The sequence below is a fragment of the Rhododendron vialii genome, chromosome 8a, assembly GCF_030253575.1.
Source record: "Rhododendron vialii isolate Sample 1 chromosome 8a, ASM3025357v1".
NCBI lineage: Eukaryota > Viridiplantae > Streptophyta > Magnoliopsida > Ericales > Ericaceae > Rhododendron > Rhododendron vialii.
Window position 1 is genome coordinate 4,549,733 of NC_080564.1, and position 24,633 is coordinate 4,574,365.

The 24,633-nt window shown below is 39.0% G+C and overlaps 3 protein-coding genes and 1 pseudogene across 3 annotated transcripts; 1 reads left to right on the forward strand and 3 right to left on the reverse strand.

The window, feature by feature from the left end:
• Nucleotides 1–214: 214 nt before the first annotated feature.
• On the reverse strand, nucleotides 215–1,172 carry LOC131336111 (putative calcium-binding protein CML19). Its single transcript, XM_058371785.1, has one exon. It carries the CDS (start codon nucleotides 829–831, stop codon nucleotides 397–399), a length of 435 nt encoding a protein of 144 aa, XP_058227768.1. The 5' UTR covers nucleotides 832–1,172; the 3' UTR covers nucleotides 215–396.
• A 2,653-nt stretch (nucleotides 1,173–3,825) lies between these two features.
• Nucleotides 3,826–11,300, reverse strand: LOC131336113 (uncharacterized). The gene is made up of 9 exons (XM_058371788.1): nucleotides 11,119–11,300; nucleotides 9,350–10,151; nucleotides 7,728–8,542; nucleotides 7,028–7,307; nucleotides 6,572–6,796; nucleotides 5,596–5,769; nucleotides 5,079–5,288; nucleotides 4,862–4,975; nucleotides 3,826–4,313 (listed from the first exon to the last, which is right to left on the reverse strand). Exons 2-9 carry the CDS (start codon nucleotides 10,067–10,069, stop codon nucleotides 4,005–4,007), a joined length of 2,847 nt encoding a protein of 948 aa, XP_058227771.1. The 5' UTR covers nucleotides 10,070–10,151; nucleotides 11,119–11,300; the 3' UTR covers nucleotides 3,826–4,004.
• Nucleotides 11,301–13,846: 2,546 nt separating this feature from the next.
• On the reverse strand, nucleotides 13,847–17,432 carry LOC131336123 (uncharacterized). The gene is made up of 8 exons (XM_058371816.1): nucleotides 17,118–17,432; nucleotides 16,111–16,251; nucleotides 15,908–16,023; nucleotides 15,459–15,550; nucleotides 15,277–15,298; nucleotides 15,121–15,189; nucleotides 14,364–14,432; nucleotides 13,847–14,276 (listed from the first exon to the last, which is right to left on the reverse strand). The coding sequence occupies exons 1-8, from the start codon at nucleotides 17,323–17,325 to the stop codon at nucleotides 14,196–14,198; spliced, it is 798 nt and encodes a 265-aa protein (XP_058227799.1). The 5' UTR covers nucleotides 17,326–17,432; the 3' UTR covers nucleotides 13,847–14,195.
• Nucleotides 17,433–18,637: 1,205 nt separating this feature from the next.
• Nucleotides 18,638–24,020, forward strand: LOC131336121 (transcription termination factor MTERF5, chloroplastic-like; annotated as a pseudogene).
• The last annotated feature ends 613 nt before the right edge of the window (nucleotides 24,021–24,633 follow it).

Genomic DNA, 24,633 nt, shown 5'->3' on the forward strand with positions numbered 1-24,633 from the left:
GAAAATTAAAATTACTTAATCTCCACACTACTCGAGACCCAATCGCTCTAGTCCGAGACCAACCAAAGCCCTAAACACCCAAAATCTGAAACCTCGATGCTCAAACCACCGTCCTATCGAAAACTACCGATGAATGGGATTTGAAACGCAGACTGCCGTGAATTCCGCCATATGTATGTTTGAAAACCAAAATATGAATCCACTGGACAAATTATAGAGAATGATGTTGTACCCATAAACTGAAAAGTTGGAATATAGGAGCATATATATACAAAGAATTAATCAAGTAAAATCACAAATAATATATATAGTAACACCATTAATGGCCTAGAAAGGCCCCAAAAATACAATGAAAGAATCCTCAAGTAATTAAAATCTCTCCTTAAAATGGAAAATCTAAGACATCATTATTCTAAACTCATCAAAATTGAGCACTCCATCTCCATCCAAATCAAACTGAGCAATCATCACCTTACACTCCTCAATACTGGTATTGCTCTTCCCAAGCTTCCTCAGCATTTTCCTCAAGCTCTTGGGTGTAATGCACTCACACCCATCTCCCATCTCATACATCCTGAACGCCTCTCTCAATTCCTTCACCTTCTCCTCCTCTTCTCCCTCTCCTCCTTCGATCAGTCTGACGAAGTCTTCGAATCCCAATTCGCCGTCGCCGTCGGAGTCCATCAGCACCACCGCCGCCTCCGCCTCCCCCTCCGACAGGTCTCCGCCCAACGACCCCACGCAGAGGCGCAGCTCCTTGGGGGAGATCTTGCCGTTGCCGTCGTCGTCGAAGTGGTTGAATACCCGCTCGTATTGCTGGGTTTTCTCCATCTTTTTCGAGAATCGGATGTGCACGAGTGAGAAAACTTGGTCTGCAAGTCACCAATTCTGCCGCCTTCTTTCAGCTATATGCTTATACTAACTCTTACGAGCTTATCCTTTGCCTCGCTTATATATATACGAAGTTATTATATATATATATATATATATATATGCTATACAAATCAAACAGAGAGAGAGAGAAAGAGAAGAGGGAAATGGGTTTCTAAGTGTTTGGATTGGGTATGTAAGTGGGTATATATATAGGAGAGTTTCCGCGTCGTATGCGTGGTGAATGTTCGGTCGACCAAATTTTGGACCGACTCTCTGTTTCTGGAGAGAGAGAGAAGAGAAGGGAGAAGAGAGAGAAGGTGCTGGGTAAGCAGTGGGTTAGTTCGAAGAAAGCAAAAGTTGGAGAGTTTAGCGTAATCCAAACCGTCAAAAGTTAATTAAGGAAGTCTAATGCATTGCCTTGCACGGCCAATGGTACGTTTCGTGTACGAGATATTGAGAATATTTTATGGTTTTGTACGAATGAAGGATATTTTTTTATTTTGATCATCATCATGAAGGATATTTTAGGCCTTGTTGGTCGGTTTGGGGTACCATAATCCCTGGATAAGATCTTCAATAACTTTTTTTCGTCTATCGCTCTTCACTTATTATTCTTAAAAATCTCTTTCAAAATTTAAAACGAACAAGATCTTATTGGTGAGAGATTTTTTTTTGTTACAGTCACCCTTATATATATTACTCCATCCGTTCCTAAATGTTTGGCACTTTTGGGAGTTCTAACTTTTAAGGAACAAATATTATTGTATTGTGCAAAAATCAAGTGTCTAATCTTACCCTTCTAGTATACTTTGAATAGTACTTGAAAATTTGAATTTGAAAATTGGTGCCCAAAAGAAAAGGGTAACGTAGGAAATTTACCATATTTTGCTTTTGACTTTTCAAAATGGACAAATAATATGGGACGATAAAAAGCATGAAAGTGCCAAACATTTAGGGACGGAGGGAATATAAGATAGATAGAGCAAATTGTGTGTTTTTTTTTTTTTATAATTGATTTTTGTGACCGCATATCCTAGCCAGCTTGTATGCACCTCGATTAATTTTGGGTCCTGAAGTTAACGGCTGGATAAATTTTCCAGTGACCCCAAGGTCTAGGTTTAGTCTTCGTAGAATTCGAACATGCGAACTCACCGAGGACAAGCACTTATTAATTTACTTTTCTTATACTACCCGCTTAGCTAAATCTCTTGGATTTGATCGAGCAATTGCAATACCAATTGCATGGGTATGATTTGAATCATTAAATTTATTAAATTTGTTAAGTTTTGTTGATAGGAAAAATATGAGATTTATGGGACGCCGACAATAAATGAATGGGACATTTTTATGAATTTTATCCTTGAAAAATAATTTTGGTAACTTATTTTTATGATCACATTAAATATTGGTACTAACATTCCAGTTTTTTACTCTTTTTTTGAAAAGGGAATCCATTTTTTCAGTTAAACAGTACTAGCAGAATAGTATTGGATGAAGAAATGTAAAATTCAAGCTTAATCGATCAAACATGGTTTCTTTTCCCATTTAAGTGAAAAACGTGGACACACTACCAACACAGATTTTAAAAAAAAAACAGTAAAGATAGCAGTATAGCAAAAGCTATACAGCAGCCAGGTACATATTTCGTTTGCGCCCGTTTCGGGTCCTGGAAAGATAATCGGAGCCGCTCATTTTGTTCAAAACATTTCGATTAGGGTCCCTATGAAAAATCATCTCAATCCGATATCGGAAAAGGTATTTATGAATCATTCAACTTTGCTTCAGAATTTAGGCTAAATTCTGAAGTAAAGTTGGATGATGCATAAACACCATTTCCGATATCGGATTGAGATAATTTTTTACAAAGACCCTAAATGAAATGTTTTAAACAAAATGAACGGCTCCGATCATCTTTGCGGGACCCGAAACGGGTGCGAAATTCATCTGTACTCGGCTGCTGTCCAGCCATTCTGTACCTGTAGCAGGGTTCAAAAAAAAAAACAAATACTAAAAAACCTTGACAAATTCTAGTAGAATCATTCAAGAAATTGTTGACTTTGTTTTCACCTATTTTGTCAAAAAAATAATACTCCGTAATAAATCCTGTAAAGTTTGCGGAAACGGAAAACCCGTGTACGGTCGTGGGTTCTGGAGCCCCACGGTTTCACCCATGGTGTCCACACTCCACATGTGATATCATGTCTCTAGCTAGCTAATTTTTCCATTGCTTTTTTGGTTACAAAATATAGGAGGATAGGTAGGCTCCGTTCAGTTCTCGGAAAATGTTGTGTGAAAAATTAATTCCCAAGGAAAGTGAAGTGTGGTGAAGCAAATAAAAAAAAAAATTATTTTTTTGTATGTATTCTGTTGACGAGAAATCTTACAGAAAAACAAGAATTTTTTCATTTTGGCAAGACCTATTTTGCGGGAATTGGGAAAGTGTTTCCCTAGTGGGAAAGTTGAGGTCGTGGGTCCTACAACTTTCCTGATAACTGAACACATAAAAAATTATAGAAAAGTTAATTTTTTCATTCTTTCCGTGCAACTGAACTGAGTCGTAATGTTTGACATTATCCAACCAAGTCCTGAGTTTTTAGTAAAAACTTTTTACCACTGAAGGGTTTTTTTTTCCATTCCCCATGTTTGACTTGGGACTAGGAACGAGTCAAGCTAGACTAGCGGCTTAAGGATTTCACAAGAAGAATGTTTACCTACCATTCGAGTTGCACTCGATCTTGCTCTGCATTTCGGTTGGGCCATTAGGCAATTGGATGTTGTCAATGCTTTCTTACATGGTAATAGTATTCAAGAAAGATGTCTACGTCAAAACTTTAATTCTGCTCATCCTCAGTTTGCATGTAAACTTCAGTAGCCTTATTTGGCTGAACTATAAGGCAAATATGTTTACTGGTGAACCCCGAGAGAGAGAGAGAGAGAGAGAGAGAGAGATTATTTGCAGATAACCACAAGCCGTATTACATAAAAACTATATACAGCTTCTCGTCATCCGTCAATTCCTCCACAAAGGGATCTTTATCCAGACAGAATTATAATTTACATTTTCCTTGGATAATCAAGCAGAAATCCCAGAGACCATCGGATGTTAAACAAATAGGATAAACCTAAAATTGCTACTCGGTATTCGTCCATACCTCCCGAAGAAGTTGATATCTGACAGAATTTTGGCTGCCATGTTCCTTTGGAGTTGGTGGACCCTTTAACGTTTCGATAATGGCAGTTAAGGGCGAATCCAATTCATCGAGCTCGTCATCACTCGTGTGCGATTTCTTGAGCACAGAGGACCCATTTCTTCTGAGTTCAGGAGACTTGATTCCAGTCTGTCCTATAATACCAGCAACAGAAGCTAATGGAGGTGGCAAATACACTATTGGAGCTGCATTGCATGGGAAGTGTGGGACGGATCCTTCTTCAGCCTCATCCTGAATCAAATTTAGACCAAAAGCAGGAAGACAAATACTCTGGTTTATTTCAAAGTAGAATCCTATAGCCAAGAAAAGTTAGAAAACTATCCTAAGAAGCATGGACGCGTCTATCAACCTCATGTGCTGACACGGACACCTATTTGGATGTGTCCGACATATTGAGGCCAAAGTGCAATTTCAAAAAGTTTGGGAAGGTGAAAATTGACATGGATGCTTGGTTCTTGAAGAAGTTTTTTTTCTCAATGCTAAAATTAGTGGTGTTCCTATTTCTAATGTGGTAAAACAAATGTCTTTGTCTAGTCCATTGATTCATAATCTAAATGTCTGTAACAACTAATATGTATACAACATTCAATGCGTGTCCTACCGTGAACACATCCAATTTTTAGAAAATATTACAATTTACGTGCCTATCCTTAATTAACATGGATACATATGGTTTTCTTTTTGGTATTTTTTGGTTTTCAAAAATCATGGCCTCCATCACAGCCACTAGGTTTTTAAAGGCATAGAAAACTGAGCAGATTCCATTGGAAGGAACAAACCTCAGAATCCAAAGCTTCAAGCAAAGCATCAGGAATTGGGTCTGGGCAAAATTCATCAGGCAGGAAATTGATCAGAACCCTCTTGATTAGTGGTGCACCAAATGTAGGACATACCTTGAAATATGAAAAACTTTTAGAACTGGGGACAAGAACAGGATACATGCGTCAAAACAGAAAAAGACTGAAATGGAAGAGAGAAAAGTTTCAGAATAAAAACCTCTTTTCTGATTGACCTGCTTAAGAGCATATCCTTTGGAAGCATCATGAGGTCACTCAATGCATTGAGCAGATGGAATGCCTTGAACGACGTATCGAGCTCTTTTCTCTCAACCTCAATGTCCTTACCATTTTCGTTGTTCATGTTTTCAATTGAGTCATCATCCTCAATCCCAAATAGATCAGTAAGCCACCTAGACCAGTTCCCAATCTGTATTCCAGATCACATAAAAAAAAGCTCGTTCAAGAGCTATCAGAATAATTGATGCGCTGTTTTACAAATCTGAGGTGTCTAACAATGAATAACACGTATATTATACAACAGATAATAACGAATTTGAAAAACAGGCGAGAAATATGCATGTAAACTATTTTCCATCTCTTTAAGAAGTGGACACGATGTATGTAAGGCAGTCTTTCATATTTATGGGGTAAAGACAACGGTTTTAAAATGAGAAACATTTTCTAAATTAACGTAATTCGAGATCAATGTCGGTGGGTGGATTCATAATTCTCACCGCATTTTTAAGTTGTGCACCAGCCCCAAAGCTCGCTTTCCCTGCTGGAATAGGAAGAACCTTGGCATCACTAATTGGGTCGGATACAGGATCAGTTGGAAGTTCATCATCAGATTCACGAAGAATAGCATTGAACATTGCTACATCCAATCTAGCCACACATTGCTCCATTATCTGGCCAAACAAGAGAGATGCATCCAAAGTCAATCTAAAGTAGGAATGGGAGTCTAGTCAGCTACAATTCATAGAAAAATATAGCTACCAACAATTGTAATTATCTCTTAACAAAATGCTATGCACAATATTTGTAGGAATAACTGTGGCATAGAAACACTGTACACTTCTCCATGCGCTCTCAGCAAGAGATACATGAAAAATGGGTTCCAACTTAGCATACAAAAATGATGGATTGTCGCCACACATAGCCCCCGTTTTTGCTGGTGTATGCAAATCATCTAGTCTATCCAAGCCAAACAACACGGTCAGAAAATGAAGATAACCATTGTCGTAGATTTCCTCTCTTGGAGCAACTAAAACTCCTCATTTTTTTTCTTATCTTTTCTTTTCAAACGCACAGACTTCATTTTCTGTTGGAGCAAACCCATTCTTTTTTCAAACCTCAAGAATATTGTCATGCCAAGCAGAGTTAAATGTCTAAACTGAGAGATGGTTATTTCGCATCAAAATACAGGCAAAATCTTGATATGAGAGCTTGTGTTGATATTTATGATAGAAGTATATCATGCAGTGAGGTAGCATTTCATTCCTACGTGAACTAGCATCTCCAGTGACGTTATTATAGTTAACTCATTCCTTGGCTGTATTGTTGCATATAGTTTCAATATAATAACCCAAGAAAAGTGCCACGAAGATGCATCACATAGAGGTCACTCATTTAAGAAGGTGGCATTTTGAAATGCTACAACCTTCACCGTTGTCCATTCTAAAATTATACTATAAAGCAAATGAAGTTTACCATTCTAGCCAAAAGAGGTAAGCAGCCACACTCGTGTCCCCCAGCTCGAACAGGACAAAGGCGTTCACAGGCATCCTTGAAAGCCTTCTTCCAGAGATCTAACGAGAAGTTTACCTGCTCTTCATCAGCCGAACTAGATGTCCTTCGATATGTTCTACTCACATCAGAAGCCACTCTTGCACTTATTGCTTTAGCAGCAGCAGATTGCATATGGGGCGTTAGAGTCTGTTCAAAAAGACAACACCCAATAAAGATAGCCTCCAAGCTCATAGACGAGACTTGGACCAATAGTCCATGGAAAAGCAAGAAAATAGGAAAAAATGGGATTACACTATGTCGGTCCAGTAGGTTATGCCAACACAAGGTACAGGAAAAGGCAGACTAGCATGGATTGAATTTCGGATACTAATTTGAAAAGAAATTGGTGAAAAGAAAGAAGACTAACTGTTGTACAACCTGCCACCAGACAGACTCAATGATTCGTGAGAAGATCCAAGCTTCGGTCTTTTCCAATGCAGATGTTAATTTATGAGGGTCCTCCCAGCCATCAAGACTCCCACATTCCTTGCTCAGAGAGAACTCCTTCCATTTGAGTGGAGATAATTTCTTGGCGTATCCCTTCCCACCATCATTTATTTCAACACAAGGTGCAGCAGAAATTGGTAATTGCTGTTCTGCAATGGCTTGGCTTATGATGGCTCTCAGCACAACAGAATTTGACAACCAGAAGGTCAACCTGTGTTTGGGAATGTGGAAAGAAAATGAGCTCTTAAAAGGAAAGTTAAAATTCTTAAACATTTTAGCTCAACATCATGCTTAAAAAGCATCAGGCCCTTCAACATAAATACACTCAGAGCACCAATGTTCACTCCAAATTAGGTGGGTCTCTTCACCTAATGGGTCAAATGGTCAAACAAATTTAATTGCCATCCAAGAAACAAATAGTATTAGTTGAGGTATAACACATTATGCTTGCCGTAATAGCAGAAAACCCAACCCAAGAAATCTACAACCAACCAAAACAACTCATATATTGGTTCCATAGCAAACTTCTTTTACCAAAATCCAACTCAACATTTCATATTATAGGATCATGTGCGGATGTCAAAGCTGTTTTTACATAATTCGAACAAATTGTTATTTGATATGAAAGTACCTCGGAACATCATTTCCACATGCTTTTGCAACCAGAACTAATCCAGAGACAACACTTCTAGCTGCACTTGCTCTCCTTGATTGGGAACTCTCTTTGCAAGCATGAAGATAAAGCCTGGCAAGGCGTCGAGCCGGAGCATGGACCTTATTTATGGAACTTCCGTGCTCTGCAACAACTGAGTAAAGACCAACCTCAATAGCAGCAGCTTCTCTCAACTCTCCTTCAAGCATCTTTATTCTATGTTCCAGTTGCTCAATTCTACCATCGGAAGCGATGTTTCTTGCCTCCACTGGGTATACTTTTGCATCATTTCTTTCACTGCTAACAAACCCTTGAGCACCATTCTGAGTATCTCCCAACTTGCTACTCCTAACAGATCCATTGCTCATAACCGAGTCCATTGGTGATCGAACAGATTTCACATGCTTCAATCTATCACTACGTAGAGTATTAACATTTTTGGCAACATCTGAAAATCTCTTCCATGGTTCATCTTCTTCATAATCCTGACCCTCATGCAACATTTGCACCTGTCCATTTTCTTGATGTTCCTTTCTATCAGAGCCTTCAATTTTCAGGTTGGTGTTTACCTCTTCCTCAGCACCTTCGCAAGTTATAGATGAGGATGAAGACTGTCCACTATGGGTAGCAATTTTCTCAGGCATCAATGTTAAGCTAGTCTTGGGAGACAAGTCGGTTGATGATGGGCAAGATGGAGGAACCTCCGAAATTTCACAACTTTGTTCCGGCTCTGAAGCTGAACGATGTTTGTCGTAAGTCTTTCCTGAGCTATCCTTCAATGTCTGCAATACAGTCTGCAATGGCAACACCAACGGATCATCACATCATCTCGAACTTTGTAACTACAGAACTGTTAAAGAAAAGCTTGGCACATTCTGCAATTGGAACGCCAACTGATCATCACATGATCTCAGTCTTTCTAACTACGACTGTTGAGAAAAGCTTAATCACCAACAGACCGATATTAGGCTAGCGGGTGTAATCACAATGACAGTTTCTGTTGGCCTACTGTTTATTACTACCTCCGTCCTCACTTGTTTGTTTGTTTTCACTATATCGGACATCTAAAAAATCTTTTTATTGCAGAAAATTCTATAGAAACATTTTTAGCTTTGATTTACATTTTTTTTTTGGTTTCCCCAACCCAAGGTCCAAAGAAAAGAATTTAACCTTTTTTCTAGTTTTTATTTGGTTCCCTTTCACTATGAAATTTAGGCCCCGTTTTCGCTAAGATTCTTATTTTTTAAGTACTCCCTCCGTCCCCATTTTTTGGTCCCTCGTCCTATCCTAACCGGTTAAAAAGCTAATTATAAACTTTTAATTGGTAATACTATTTATATACAATACGGATATTGTTTGATAGATCTCAATGAGCTTTTCTAATTTATTTTGTTTTAAATGATTTTGAAACCTTTGCCTCCAAGAACTAATAGAAGATAGTTACATCAGTTCAAAATCTTTTCAGTAAACTAAATCATGCGTAGATTTGATTAAAGAGTATGACTTTCGAGGGGATGGAGGGAGGACGTTAGGCCAAAATCACAATGGAAGAGTTGCAAAATGAAATATTGCTGGCAATAAGAGATTGGAAATCAATATACCTCTTCACTATCAAGGGAGAAAGCCACATTAGTCTCAAAACCTGAAGAAGAAACAGCCAGAGATGAGTGGGAAGAGACATCATCATCATCATCATCGGAAATTGATGTAGACTCAGTTCCCTCAGCATATTCTTCATTTGTCAACGCAGAAACAGATTCCCCACCATTTCTCTCCGTGGATGATTCTTTCGACAGGTTTTCTCTTGATGAGGAGTTGGTGCCACCTTTTTTAATTGACTGAATTTTAATAAACAGAGCCGGCTGGGACGTGTTGCTAAAGCTCCTCTTTGAATTCATTGGAATGCACACGTTCAGAGTTTCTTTGACAACTCCATAGTCTGCTAAGTCTACAATGGCAGTTCCCAATGACTGACCTTTCACGGTCTTATCCATCCGACATTCATACAAATTGAACTCTAAGCAATTCTTTTTGTAACTCTCCCTCTCTCCACCTTTAGTTGATGTTTGTCTTAACTGTGTCATTGAAAGCCTAAAGGACGTGTTAAATTCAATCTTGCCATCACCAATAGTACCAGACCCAAGTGAAGGCACAACTGGGTTAGTAGACCCAGATTTCCGATCACTGTATTCCCATTGAAGTAGAACGGAACGAAGGGTCCTCAGTGACTGAGACGGGGGCCAAGGTTTAACCTCCTGAACCTCGATCAGATAATCAAGCCGAAACGACGGTGTTTTCCCATTTTTGGTGCTCAGTCCCATAACCACAGTAACAGAAACAGTGGCACTGCTTAAATGAGCAGTGTGACGCCAATCGGACCGAAGAAATTCAAGCACGAAACACCTAAACCCCCAAACAAAACCTCAGAATTCAGTAAAGTGAAAACAAAGAAAATCAGAAACTCACTGTGCGAAGAAGAATGACAAATGGGTATCCTCTAACATGAATATGGTTTTAGAAGAATAATATGCTGCAATAGACGCAACATAAATTTCTGAAGAAGAGGGAAATAGAAGTAAAGAGGAAAATGCAAGCCAGAAATCTCTTGCTAATCTTTGTCTCCACTTAGCTCTTGACATGAGAATACAAAAAGTGAACACCACCCTCATCGGAGCCGTTCCATGTATGTGGTTCCATGCATATTGGACGGCTCGACACCCATTTGTGTCGGTAGTTGTGTTTAAAATTATGTTCCTAGCATTGCTTACAAGAATAAGACACATTCATATTTACATACATAGGTATTTGGATCCACACACACAGAGATAAATGTCAGCCAAATCCAGCCAAAAGAACGGAAAATATGGTAAAAATGCTAATTCTCTCTCTCTGGATGTGTTTCACTACTAAGACTCTGTTTGGAATAAGGAAAATCAAAAACTTTCCCTCCCCTTGTCTGGTTTGAAAAGAAAATAGGAAAACAAAGGGTTTAAGTACATTTTTCTCATGTATCTTCCTTACATTTTGCTCACACTTTTTTTTCTTTCCTTTTTCCGTAAGTCCCGACAGGCCCTAGTCCCTAAGTGTGTTGTTCCTTCGTCAAGAACTAAGTGGAATGTCAGTCAACTGACTGACTCAACTCCAGCCAAAAACACGGAAATATGGACGTTTCAAACTTAATTACGATGAAAGAATCTCTGCAGCAAACCGTTGACGAGCAAAATTGCAAGTCATTCAACAGATCCGAGAACTAATAGTCAAACCAGTCGAGGTCAAAATCACTACTCGAATCAGACAATCACAATCTCCTACAATCGCCGAGCAAATGATGATTCATTACAATGCGTAAGTACTGGAAGAAGCTACTTACAGAGATTACAAAGGCTGCTGGAAAATCGATGAGCAGATGTGAGGCGATTTGTATACTAATTCCAAGAGAGTCAAGAGACTGTCGCTCTTATCTGTGTGTGTGTGTGTGTGTGTGTGTGTGAGAGAGAGAGAGAGACAGAGAGAGAGAGACAGAGAGAGTGTGTGAGAGCCAGTACTCACACTGGAGGACACCGACAAAATGTCTGTCGTAATTAGTTACTAACCATCAAGTACTAACAAACATAATTAACATCTTAGTACAAGATTAAGGTTTTATAATTAAAGCAAAAGTAGGAAAAAGTCACGGGCGACAACTAGTAATACCATTTGTTTTGTGGGGAAAAAAGCTTTAAATGGGTGGTAAGTAACCTATTTAAAAAATACTCAGTACTACTACTCCATTATGTTGCCTTTTGTGCATGTGACGTTTCTAAATCAAAAACGGATCAAACACTTGTGTATATTTGAATGAACTGATTTTTTTACGAGACGTATTAAAAGTTGTTTTTGAACAACATGAACGTTCCGGATATTTGTACAAGGTTCGAGATGAGCCCCACATAGCCACGTAGGGAATGGGTACAAAATCGGAAGCCACAAATCGGGAGCCACCCATCGGTATAGTGGAATTTGTGGAGTATGTGCAAGGATAATTACTCTTCACAACGACAAGTTTTTGGGTGTCGACCGGATACCACGTGGCAGTATCAGTCAGCGATTTGGACCGTCCAAGCAGTGATCCAACAATCCAGATTTATTCCCTCCCTCTCCCTTCATCCCACCATTTCCTCAGCTCTTTTCCACTCTCTAAAATTCGAACCGCCCAAAACACGTTTGAATGATCCGAATCGCTGCCGGGATACGATGTGTACGGTGCCCTACCGGCACCCAAAAATTTCTCCCTCGCAACCGTAAGAACATTTACTTTTTCCCTAGAGTTTTGAATGGTGGTTAGCTAGAGGCCACGTGGACGGAATTGACCAAACATCTCAGTGTCTGGAGTGTGGACCTCCATGTTCCTTTTGGGTTTTAAGGAAATTTGTAACGAGTGCAATGGGGTGCACCTCTGAGCTGTCAGTTCGTGCATTCGATGGCTAGGATCTCATCTCGGAAAAATGATTGGGCCGAGAGACCCAAAATGAACACGGGCGGATTCCGAACACACATTCGAATATGAAATGACTCGTGAATGACATCTGATACTCGTGAGTTTAATTTTACGGTGCATGCATTTGCGAATCCGGAGAGAAAGTGCGCTTCTGTCAAAATAAAAAATGTTACTATTTCATCCGTTACTTTGAAGGTACTTTATTATGCGTGATTAAAATCTACGAACAATTTTTTTAGATTTTTATTGTCAGGAAGTTGTGTGTATCAAATATAGTTTAGCTTTAATTAGGCAGATCAGTGGTGCTCTACCACACAGATTGAGAGTGTTCAAGTGAACTTGAAGAAGTTTAGTATAAAAAGTTATTTATTTATTTTTTTAAAACATTTTTGTCATCGGTGAACAAATATCCAGGAGCGGTCCCTGAGGCAGATTTTACGTTTTTAATTCGTTGAATATGAAAACATTCGACATGTTAGACAAGTCAAAACAAATCCAGGATTTGATTGTCATAGTTTCTGCAGAAATTATATACAGATGATGATAAAAAATAAATAAAAAGAAATTATATATACATTTGTTGAACAATTAAGGGAAAATGACGGTCAATGATGTGTTTGATAATTAATACCCTTCAAGGACAATTTCAACATTAACAAATGTTCTCAGCATGTCCTTGGCGGGTATTAATTATCAAAACACGTTCTGGGCCGTCATTTTCCCAACAATTAAACAGTCAACTCTTCAAAACATGAAATATACAATATCTTCAGATACGTGATATTGATAATCCTTCTAGATCAAATGAACCTAGTGTCAAACATTGAGTATTTTGTTGACCTACATGGATTTGCTCTCTTCTTGTATTTTTTTTATCAAACAATTCAGTGACTTGAGTTATTGGACGGTCTACAAAACCGGCTCTGAAGTAAAGCTCAAGATGCAACCGCTTTTTAACTCCCAAAATTTACAGATGTTATGAGGCCCTCCAACTTTGGTACTCCTTATAGTAGATCAATAAAATAGGCATCATCTTTAATCGTCACTTTAAGCCCCCGAAAAGTTAGGGTCTTCTCCAATTGTTGAGTTATTTGACGTGAACTAAACATTTTTTTTTAAGTCAGCAAGAAACTCATACAATAGGTTAGAAGGTTAGTAACATTTTTTTTTTAATTATTTGATAGTCCAATCATACCTCTAATCCCCCCAATCAAACAGGGCCTATAGGTTAGAATGTTAGTAGACGTCAGTCTCAAACTCGAGATCTTGGTAAAATTGGAACAAGCTAATTGGCCTAACTTACAAGTTCAACTACAATATCTTTCGGTATAAGTTTTCTAAACTCCAATATAACCACAAAGGGAAGTGATTTTGACACTCCCTTTTTTTCTAACGACACAAGAAAAGGAGAGGGTCGTTAGAGAAAATTGAAGTGTCAGAAAGAAATTGTATTATCATGTATATTACAGATAAATATCCCTATTTCTTAAATTGCAGCACAGCCCCGTCGAGTTTACCCAAAAATAAATAAATAAAATAAAATAAAAAACAGAATGTGATTATTTTAACCCCAAATAAAACGGTTTGATTTAGTTTTGATTCCATTATTTTAGTCCATGTATTCGACTTGAAACACACTTATAAAAATTGATTCCAAGAAGGTATATTCTGAAAGCACAGCAGGCTTCCTGTTTCCAAATTGATGATATTCTCAAACGATAACGTCACACCGATCCTGCATACCTTTACATCGAAGTCATTGACAGTATGCAATGGTGATTCACTCTTTTTGCAAAAAACAAAATTAGTTCAGCTTCTCATCCTGAGAAAATGGAACCATCTCTCTCATAGCGCTTTTAGCTTCCGCAAAGCTACAAATAATGAGGAGATCTGAAAATTTTCAAAGGCGGAACTTTGGGTGTAATCCTTCAAAATGAAGAGGAATCGGTACTCATGAAAGTTTGGACCACTCAGCCTGCAGCGATCTCCTTTTCCTTTGCCTTGCACATATCCTCTGCCGACTTGATAAACTTTTTAGTCAATTCATCAACCTAAGAAATGGACAAGCATGAGATATAAGCAAAATCCTTGCATAACCCTACGTGCTTGTTCGAGAGCTATTCATTGCATAAACTCACTTCTTTCTCCAATCTTTTGGCAGCATCTTTTGGGAAACTTGCACCCGCTTTCTTTACTGCATCTAATGCCTGTAGAAAGGACAGTAAGTTTGCTCAGACAATTGAACAACGCAGAATCTCACAAAGCAAATAACATGTAATACTTGTCGCATCCTTGCAGCTTCCACTATGTGTAGGTGCGAGAATATGCACTGGTATACCGTATAGTAGTTGTAGCAAATTGGTTTGTTGATATAAGTTCATAATAGTCGTAAAAGTCCAAAAAACGATATTGGAAACTTACAACTCATTGTCATCAAGACCACTGATATGCACTCATTTTTCAGCAGAATCTACTATTAAGTACAAGTACTGAAGAATAACCAAAGATGCAATAAATCTGGACAGTAGATGCACCAGAAAAGATAAATTATCCTCTAAGCCACTGAATAACCACAAAATGGAACTCACAAGTTAATCCCAAGGTTGAGATACTATCATAATCATATACGTTTGATTTCGACTGTTAGAAACAGAAAATGATCCAGTTGCACAATATGCACCACTGGCAGAAAGGAAAGGAAAGTAACTGAACATGCAGCATATGATGGCTCGCAGACCTAGTCCATAAGTTACGACATCCAATTGTGACCAAAAATGCCCCAAGCGGTTTCATGTTTTACGATGTTATCCTCTTATATGGCCTTCTAGGGAAGGAAAAATACCGCTCTAAGAACATAGATCAAAGAATTAAGACTTAAACAAACTGAGGAAATACCTTCTGGCGAGCTCTTCTTATACTCTGCTTGACATCTTCTGAAGATTTGGTGACCACCTTACACAAAGCCTAGAAAAAGTGGCAAAATTTTGACATCGTAGACGGATAAATTGAAAGTGAAGAGGGAAAAGAAAAAAACCTCAATGATGAACTCACCTGCATATGCTCCTTAGTCAATCTGCTCATTGCAAGCACAGAGAAACTTATTAGCCAAGTAACACAAGATCTAACCCCTAATTCAAATATATATTAAACCTGGATTTCTCTTTTGTGGACGTGTGATTTGGAATTGAAAACATGGTAAAGGGGATGTACTGTAACATAGAAACAATGCTTACGGAGGAATAGGTGCAATCAATCTCTGGCCATCTACATTAGGATTTAAACCCAATGGGGATGAAACAATGGCCCTCTCCAATTCTTTTACGGCCTGCAGGAGGACAATCAATCTGTCAGGAGAATATTCTACTGAGCAAGGGGTGTCGTACTGAATGTAATTGACAGTAAAAATTCCAAGATCGGAACAGATGCGGAGCACTTAGATGATAGAGGAGCATAGTCTGAATTCATTAATCTTACATAATTACTTTCAAGTGAAGTTTAGCTCTCTTAGCACAAGTGCACAACTACTGCTAACATAATATACACGCAAAATTGGCAGAACTGACAAAGTTAACCAGTTTTGAAACAAGTTCATAGGTCCAATTCACAGAGAATTTGTGCTAGAGCTGGGACAAACAAAAATCAGAATATATAAAATCATACAAAATAGGACACAATTCATTACATTTGGATCATAAGGAGTTACGGACAATGTTTTGGAATCGATCACAGAGACAACAGCCAGTCTACTCAGAGGCATCTTAACACCACCAGTTTCTACAATGATATGATCAAGCATTCCTACATATACATCCAAAAGTTAATTCCATAAAGAGATTCACCATCAAATTAACTTCACTCTTAAAGTAAATCACAAACGATGCATACCAGCTGATGCCCTCCCAGTTCGAAGTTTGCTTAGTTCTCGAGAGAGTGAGTCAACCGCTGCTTCCATAAGCGAGACTGCAGTTGCCTTAACACTAGGCCCAATATCCACAATCTCAACAGTGTTTGCGTCATCATCACCCTCTAAAATTTTCATATACAGATAAATAAAAATCTGCACTTAAAGATTTCAAAAGCATGATCTTTGCCTCTTCGGCCACACTGAAAAAAAAAACACTTCGTATGTATTCAATGACTTCATTTGCAGCTTAATATAGCACATCTTTCGAAATTGTACGCTTTTGTGCTAGTATTTCAAAGATTTCAAGGGAAGGGTTCAGAAGTACTTAAATATAACAAATAGATGGTCTTCATCGAGTTACTGGGGGGCTAATCTATGAAATGATTGGGTTTAGGACTCTCGCACTAACAGCGTTTCCACGCTGCATTCACTCAGTGTATAGTGCATGAATTTGTATTTGTATTTAGCATTTGCTTCCTCACATCTATAGCATCTCCAATCCTTACCCATTTTTTCACCCAAATTTGGGTAGAGATTTGGGTTAGAAGCTTGATTTGGGCAAGGCATCTCCAATGCTAAACCTATATCTCTACCCAAATCTATTACTGAATGGCACACTTGTAATTGATGAAAGTGAAAATAGGGTTTGAAAAAAATGGATTTTAGTCTCCCCAAATTTGGGTGAAGAAATGGGTAGAAGTCAAAATGGGTGGGTAAATGGGTATGACATTGGAGATGAGTTTTTAGGCTTTTTACTATGCAGAGGAACCGCTAAAAAAGGAAAAAAAAGGTTAAAAACAAATATAAAAAAAAAAAACTACCCAAACCACATTCTCCCCTCTTTTCTACTTTCATATATCCCAGATTAATCAAAATTCAAGATTTGCACAGGCATGTGCCCGGGCTTCTAGTATCCACATATACATAAAGATATTTAAACATACACAGAGAGAGAGAGAGAGAGAGAGAGAGAGAGAGAGAGAGGTACTTGATTTTCTTCCTTTGGCGAAACCTCTGCGGCTATCTCCGATGAAATTGATGGCCGGGAAATTGGGGGCTGTGTGAGAAGCAGAAGAGTTGAAGAGATCGGGAGAGGAGAGAAAGTGCGAATGATGAGGAGAGCGGAGAGAAGACGTTCGAAGGAGGAGAGAGAGACAGCGAGAAGAGATCAGAGCGCGTCTCAGTGCGATCGCCATTTCTGAAGACTCTTCGAGTGTTCTTCTAGGGTTTTTGATAAACCCTCTCACCGCGTAAATTAAAGGCGTAGTTGACGGCCACGAGTTGTGGGTTAGGATCCGCTAGCTTGTTGCCACATGGATAAACCAAAATCACACTTCTTTCTTCTTTTTTCCCATCTGATAGCATCCGCATTGTAATGAGCAAATGGATGTGAATAAGTAAATTTAACAACAATGCTCAAAAAATACCCCACATTGTAATAACCAAAGTTACAAGTCTTTTAGTAAATAACCAAATTCCACTCATTCCATAACCAAACTTAACAACTTTTACCAATAATCAAAACTCAATAACCAAACTCAACAATTAAATTCAAAACTCAATAACTCAAAAACACCTCATATTGAAATCGTCTCGAGACGAATAATTTGGTGTGGTCGGGTACGTGATTAAAACTCGATTGTCATTGGACAAATATGCATGGTGTATTGTGGGGTTTTTTTTTGTTAGAGATACAAAAATAACCAATGTGGAGGTAGATGTAGTTAAGTTTGATTATGGACGAAATGGATAATCAAATGCTAACATGACACATTTTAATTATTGATTTTGATTAGTACCATTGCGGATGCTCTGAAACTGACTCTCGTTCACAAGCATTATATTACTCCCGCCAATTACAAATGGATCTCGTAGAGATGATGTTAATGTAGGCACTTTCTATAATTTTTTTATTTAATTAGTTGTTGTACATGTTCCACTAAACAAAAAGTCCTTTTACCTAATTTTTTCCTTATTAACAAAAAATACGCATTTGTTAGTTTTGCGCCAAATATTTGTGGATTATTGATTATTCTTGACGAGAGAAATCAAAAAAGTAAAAAAAAAATTACTTTTATCCAAACATTTTGAAAAATAACCACTTTTTTTTTTACTGAAAAATGATTATTTTCCAAAATATTGAAGCAAAAGTTGGCTTTAATTATGAAGTCGAAACACCCTTTAATATAGGAAGTAATTATTCGGTGGTTGTAGGGCACTGCAATAGCCCCGACACCCATCAACATCAATATTTTTGTAGAGTTCATGTACTTAATTGTGAACCCTACATAAATGTGTGATGTTAAGAATAGTTGGGACATCACGAGATGGTATCTTAAATATATTTAAAAAAATTCCATAATGTAAGATTTGTTGTGGCATGAGTAAAATTGTGGATTTTTGAAGTGTGAGTTTGGTTGGTCTATGTGGCAACAAGTTAGTCATAAATCACAAAGGGTTTTTCCTAAGTTGATCTTGTCCACGCAATGGACAGTACTGTATCGGAGTATACTGGATGGATCCTAACCAATCCCTCTTCCCTTTCTTCCCTTGCTCTTTTCTCCATAACCACCCCAAAAAATGGTGCAACATTACTCTTTCATTCTTGGCTCTTCCCCTGCTCCCTCCCTAACCACGCCAATTTAAACCCTAGACGCACATTCACACACGCACACACTAATCATACTTCTTCGTAGAAAAAGATTCACTGAAAGCACTAATCTACTGGAAAAAAATGCAATCTTTCTCTGCCATAAGGTCCTCCGACCTTTCCTGTCTACCAGGGCCAGCCTTTTTCATAACCAGGTCTCAATTTCTTGTCATTCTCATACATGGGTCCTGTTTCAATTTCTGTATTTTTTTCGTAGCTACGTAGTACCAAAAGAATCATACTTCTTGCACTTGTGTATTGATTATGTTGATAAACTTTTGGGTATTGTAAGTGTTTTCCTATCTGATTGTGATGGTGTGATGATAAATTTGCTAGAGGGCGGCATTTGAATGCATACTATATGGTTGCTGATTATTGTAAAGCGCGAAACTGAACGGGGCCTTGAAACCGTCTTTGTGAATTCGAATGTTTCTTGACTGACCAAATTCACACTCCTAGGATAAATATAGTATTTGATTTTCGAGACAATTGAGCGGAAATACAAAGGCAATGAGTGTCCCACGAGGTTAGCCAAGTGGTAGGTCGAGCCATAGATCACGAGGTCGAATCCATGATGCCTTTGATATGGTTCAGCTAAAAATGGGTAGGCAATGAGCGTCCCACGAGGTTAGCCAGCTGGTAAGTCGCCATGAGTTCGGACACATGAAAGCGCTTGATCCCCTCAATTTGCACAGGGCTATCTCCAGCGTTTAGTTGTGTGGGCCCGGGGGTGGGGGGATTGGATGTGCCCAGGAAACTAGTCGAACCAAAAGGTCTTTTCTAATGACAAAGATAGATTGGGATTGAGGGAAAGAAATGCAATCAGTGGGACTATGAGCAAGTGTGTTTTGGATTATCTTAAGAGAGCCTCTTCAACTTGAGTTGGTATGGTAATCGACTCCTTGCGCACTTCACTGTTTTGTTTTCCTAGCAATCAGTATTTTGCTAGCACTCAATTAAGTACAGCTGTTTCAGTAGTTTGCCACGACACTTATGATCAAGAGCACTTTAGATTGTTGTATCTGGCTTCATGCTTGTACTATTTGCTACTAATCAACGCATCCATGATACATTACCTGTTTGATAACCAGGTACCTGTTGACTTTTGTGGCTCCAACCCACGCTTCCGCTATTGTTGACTTTTGTGGCTCCAACCCACGCTTGCATTTACTCAGCAGACAAGGAGCCTCCCAAATCCTCTGCTGATATCCTCCAGTATCCTTCAGCCTCCTTTGGAGTAAATGAAGGCAGACTTTCGTGGCAAATGAACAGGGTCTCATCTGGCTATAAATGGAGACCTTTTGGCTCAAAGTTTTGTATCAGAAATCAGAGAGAAGAGAGTGATACACGAGTGGATTGTGAGGCAATACTGTGTGAGTTTGAGTGATTGTTGTAATCCTCCTCCAGTAAATATAGTGAATCCGCTGCCCCTCCGTGGACGTACCCGATTATTGGGGAACCACGTAAATCCTTGTGTTTCTCTGTGTTGTGTGTTTGTGTTTGCTTGGTTTGACTATGATTCAGCACTACAATTGGTATCAGAGCACGTAGTGTAGAACCAAGAACACAAAAACCACCATAGTTCCCGACTCTGCTTCTCAGTCCGTGTTCTGTCCGAGTCACAGAGCCACGTTTTTTCTAATCCAAGAATCCGTTTGACCACTGAGTCTTGTGCGTCCTTGCGAGACGATTCCAACGCACCAAGACCCATCGGAAACGGAGTAACACAGAGGTCACACGCTCCGTTCAACGGTTGAGCGTGAAAGAAGCTGCTGCTCGCCGGATCTGTTTTTTTCTTTTCAGAAAACAGAGTTTTTTTTTACTTTAATATCTGTAAGGAGGAAAAACCAGGTGCTGGTTTTTTTTTTACTATGATTCAGCACTACAGTACCATGGATCACGAGGTCGAATCCATGAAGCCTTTGATATGGTTGTGCTAAAAATGGGTAGGCAACGAGTAAACCAAGGGATTAGCCAGCTGGTTAGTTGACCCATGGGTTCGGAACTTCGGACCTTAGTTGCAGGGAGCTCCTAAAGTGGTGCCGCTCCCACCTTGGGAGCCCGCTTTTGTGCTCCCAACTATGGAGCTTGACGGGTGCCCGCTCCCATTGAGATGGGAGCTCGCTCCTTACAAAGATGGGAGCTTTTGTATGATCGTTGTATAGAAAAATAGGGATTTATCACTTGGCTTTATTAATTGGTCTTTGATGAATCTAGCCCAAGTCATGATATCTTGAAAAGAAAAAATCATACTATATTGTAACACTAGCCCATTTCTTAAACTTATGGAGGACTTGACCCATATTTTTAATTCCTAAAATGATTGTACTTTTAGAATGAATACTTTATGCTACATTAATTTCATGATATATGTACACCCTCCTCTCACGCTCCCAATCTTGGGAGCTTCTGTATTCCCTCGCTCCCACGCTCTCGCCCCCGCTCCCGCTTCGTGCAACTAAGCTTCGGATCCGTGAAAGTGCTTGATCCCCTAAGGTCACACATGGTTATCTACAGTAATTAGCCGACATGCGTGGGTCCTGGGTGGGAGAATCGGATGTTCTCAGGAAACTAGTCGAAGCAAAAGGCCGTTTCTAATAACCAAGATTCAAAGGGATTGAGAGAAAGAAATGCAATCAGTAGGACTACAAGCAAGTGTTTTTGGAATACCTTAAGTGGCCTGTTAAACTTGAGTTGGCTGTTGGCACATTAATCAAGTCCTTGCGCGTTTTACTGTTCTATTTTCCTAGCAATCAAACTGATTTAAGTACTTTGCTAGCACTCAATTAAGTGCAGCTGTTCCAGTAGTTTCCCACAACACTTGTGATTAAGAGCACTTTTTAGATTTTAGATTGTTGTTATCTGGCTTCATGCTTGTACTGTTTGCTACTATAGAAAGCATCCATGATACATTACGTGTTTGGTAACATGGAACCAGGAAACATGTAACTTTTGTTTGTACCAAACAAAGGAATATGGAGTATCACTTTTGCCAGAGCCCAATAGCAGCGACAAAAATAATAGCTAGGTTCTTTCTGTGCTTCGCCATTTCTATTTCAAGTTGACATTACTAAAGATTTGTTTTGATATCGTAACAGGACTCGACAAAATTTCCACAATAAACTCTTCCTATGCTGCGCTAAGTTTGGTGAGCAATTCCATTTTTTGATTCTTCTCCTTGTTGGATCTGATAGGCTATCTACTTCCCTACCTAACTACCTCTAATAAGAAACTCACAGTTGTTTTCCCATTCATTCATTTCTTGTCTTCAAAATTGCTACAATGGCAGATGAATCGGGTAATGCTGGGTCAAGCACCTTAAGAGTGGCGCCTGCAATTTTGTTAGATGCAGAAAAAGAAGCCAAGGCTGTGTTAACCTTGTTTTTGAAGAAACAGGTTTTGAGCAAGGCAGTTGCTACAAGAACTATCAATAAAGCAGCACTTTTTGTTGATCACCTTGTTTCAAGGCTTCATTCTGTCCATAAAACTCGGTATCTTGTAGGTTCGAGTACAACTTATTATTCCTTGGAGCACTCCTTTGTTATGTCGTATCTATTTTCTAAGAGTTACGAACAGGGCCACCACTGAGTTTTAAGGGACCCTATCTCAAGTTCAGTGATGGGCGGATTTCAATGCTCTTAACTGAAAATCTGGACTAATTTGACACTGTTGAATCAGATTTTGGCCCTTGGGCGTTTAAATTAAACCATTTGTCAAACTGAAATCATTTTTATTTTGGACTTTCATTTAGGGTACTAAATATTTTGGGGCCCTAATTTTCAGTCGGAGCCTAAAAGGCAATGGCTTAATTTATTTCCTAACTTATCTGACTTCCTTTGGTTTTCAGGGAGAGAGCCTTTACAACTCTTGAGATCAGAGATGCTCTAAATCCATACCTTGAAACCCTCTTTGAGGAATTTGGGGACACTCTGGTAGATCTAGTGGAAAATTTCCCAAATTCACTTATTGAAGAAAGATCAACTGGTCCTTCAGTCCCGCCAGTGGAAGAAGGACAGGTTGTGCCAGTTTCAGCCCCTATTACCTCTCTCAACTCTATGAAGTTAAGAGCCTTTGCTAGATTGACTAAAGACGGTCCCACTGGGAAGCTTCCTCCAGAAATTATCTACCTCACAGAACTAGGCATTGAACTCGAGTCTCGAGGTGATCAAAGAAGTGACGCAAGTACACTGCCTTCGCGCGCTACTGCTTGGATGGGAAAGTTAAGCCTGTGGTTGAATTCCTGTTTGATCTTGGGGTTCCCAAATCCAATATCCCCGCCATTCTCAGGAAATGCCCTCGACTAGGTGGAGTCAGTGTCTCTGATCATCTAATACCCACTGACGTTTTTAGAGAACTTAGGCGTGGACAAGAAACATTGGGCGAAGGTAATTTATCGATTTCCCGCGCTTCCCGTTTATAGCAGGCAGAAGTTGAAATCAATTCTTGATTGTCTTTATGAATTGGGACTCTCAACCGAAAAGCAGGGTAAGGTTCTTACGCGCTTCCCGAATATCTTAAGTTATGGAGTGGAGAGGTTAAGGGTTACAGCTCAGTACTTCCATTCTATTGGGGTTGATGTAGGAACTCTTCTCCACAAATTTTTGGTCCAAGTATAGAGGCCAATTTGAAACATGTGACAGAGTTTTCTTGGAGAGGGGATTCAGTATAGAGGAGGTCGCCTTCATGGTCTCGAGTTATGGAAATATTTATACCTTAAGCTTGTCGAAGAACATTATGCCCAAGTGGGATTTCTTTTTGACAACGGGTTACCCGAAAGCTGCTCTGGTTAAATCGCCTCAGTATTTTGGGTTCAGTTTGGAGGGCAGGATTAAACCTAGGTATGCAATGGTGAGGGAAAGCGGAGTAACGTTGACTATGAAGCGGTTACTCTTATCTTTCAGATGGTGAGTTGGCCAAGGTTTTGAAAAGAAAAATGAAGGAAAATGTTGGATGAAACTGTTCCGATTTCCAAGCTTTTCCCGTTCATCACAGGTGATTCCATGATTCAATTACAGGTTTGTTATAGCCTCTGGCCCAAAACCCCGGTCAGTTAACAGTTAAGCTTTTAGAAACGATGCATTTTGTGGAACTAGAGGTTATCGGACTCTTGGCATTTCGTTGCAGTTTTAGTATTATTTCAAGGACCGGAGTAGTTGAATGTTTGTTGTATAATTTTGTACACGGATTGTTGAACGAAGCATCGACATTCTCCTTTAGCTCCCCTCCTCAAGCTTTGTTTTCTGGTGTGTTGTCTTGATTATTCTTCATTGATTTTCATTTTTTTGCTGCTTATATTACCAACAATGGTTCTTTGGTTTTTTCCTTGGCAATTCTAAGTTCCATGAAAGGGATCCTGGTAACTTGTCCAAGAAAGGGATGGGGCTTCCAAATCACCTGTGTCCGTCCTGCACCCCTTTATCTTTCTTTCTTGTTCTAGTTTCCTTAATTCGATGGTGCCAAACGATTAAAGAGAGATTTTGTTATGTTTTTTTTTTTGGCTCAAGTCTAATCATTGTATATCTCTAGTACGTTTGAACTCAAATTTGTTGAACAAATTGGATTGATTCTTGAGGATCAAAAAAAGAGAAAAATGGATTGATTCTTCTTATTGTGTCCCTGTTCGTAATTTTTGGACTTTCCCTACCTGAAAACCTGTGGTAGGAACAAGGGAGACTATTGGGTTTTCTAACTTGGATTTTCCTTTGACTTTAAAATAGTCATTACCATTAATAGTTGGACAATTTATCAACTTTACAGCTTTTTTTTTTTATAACTCAGGTGTTAGGCCAGATTTCGAGCACCTGGATTAATTTTGGGAGACCAATTTCGGAGGCCCCAATTAAAGTTAGAACAA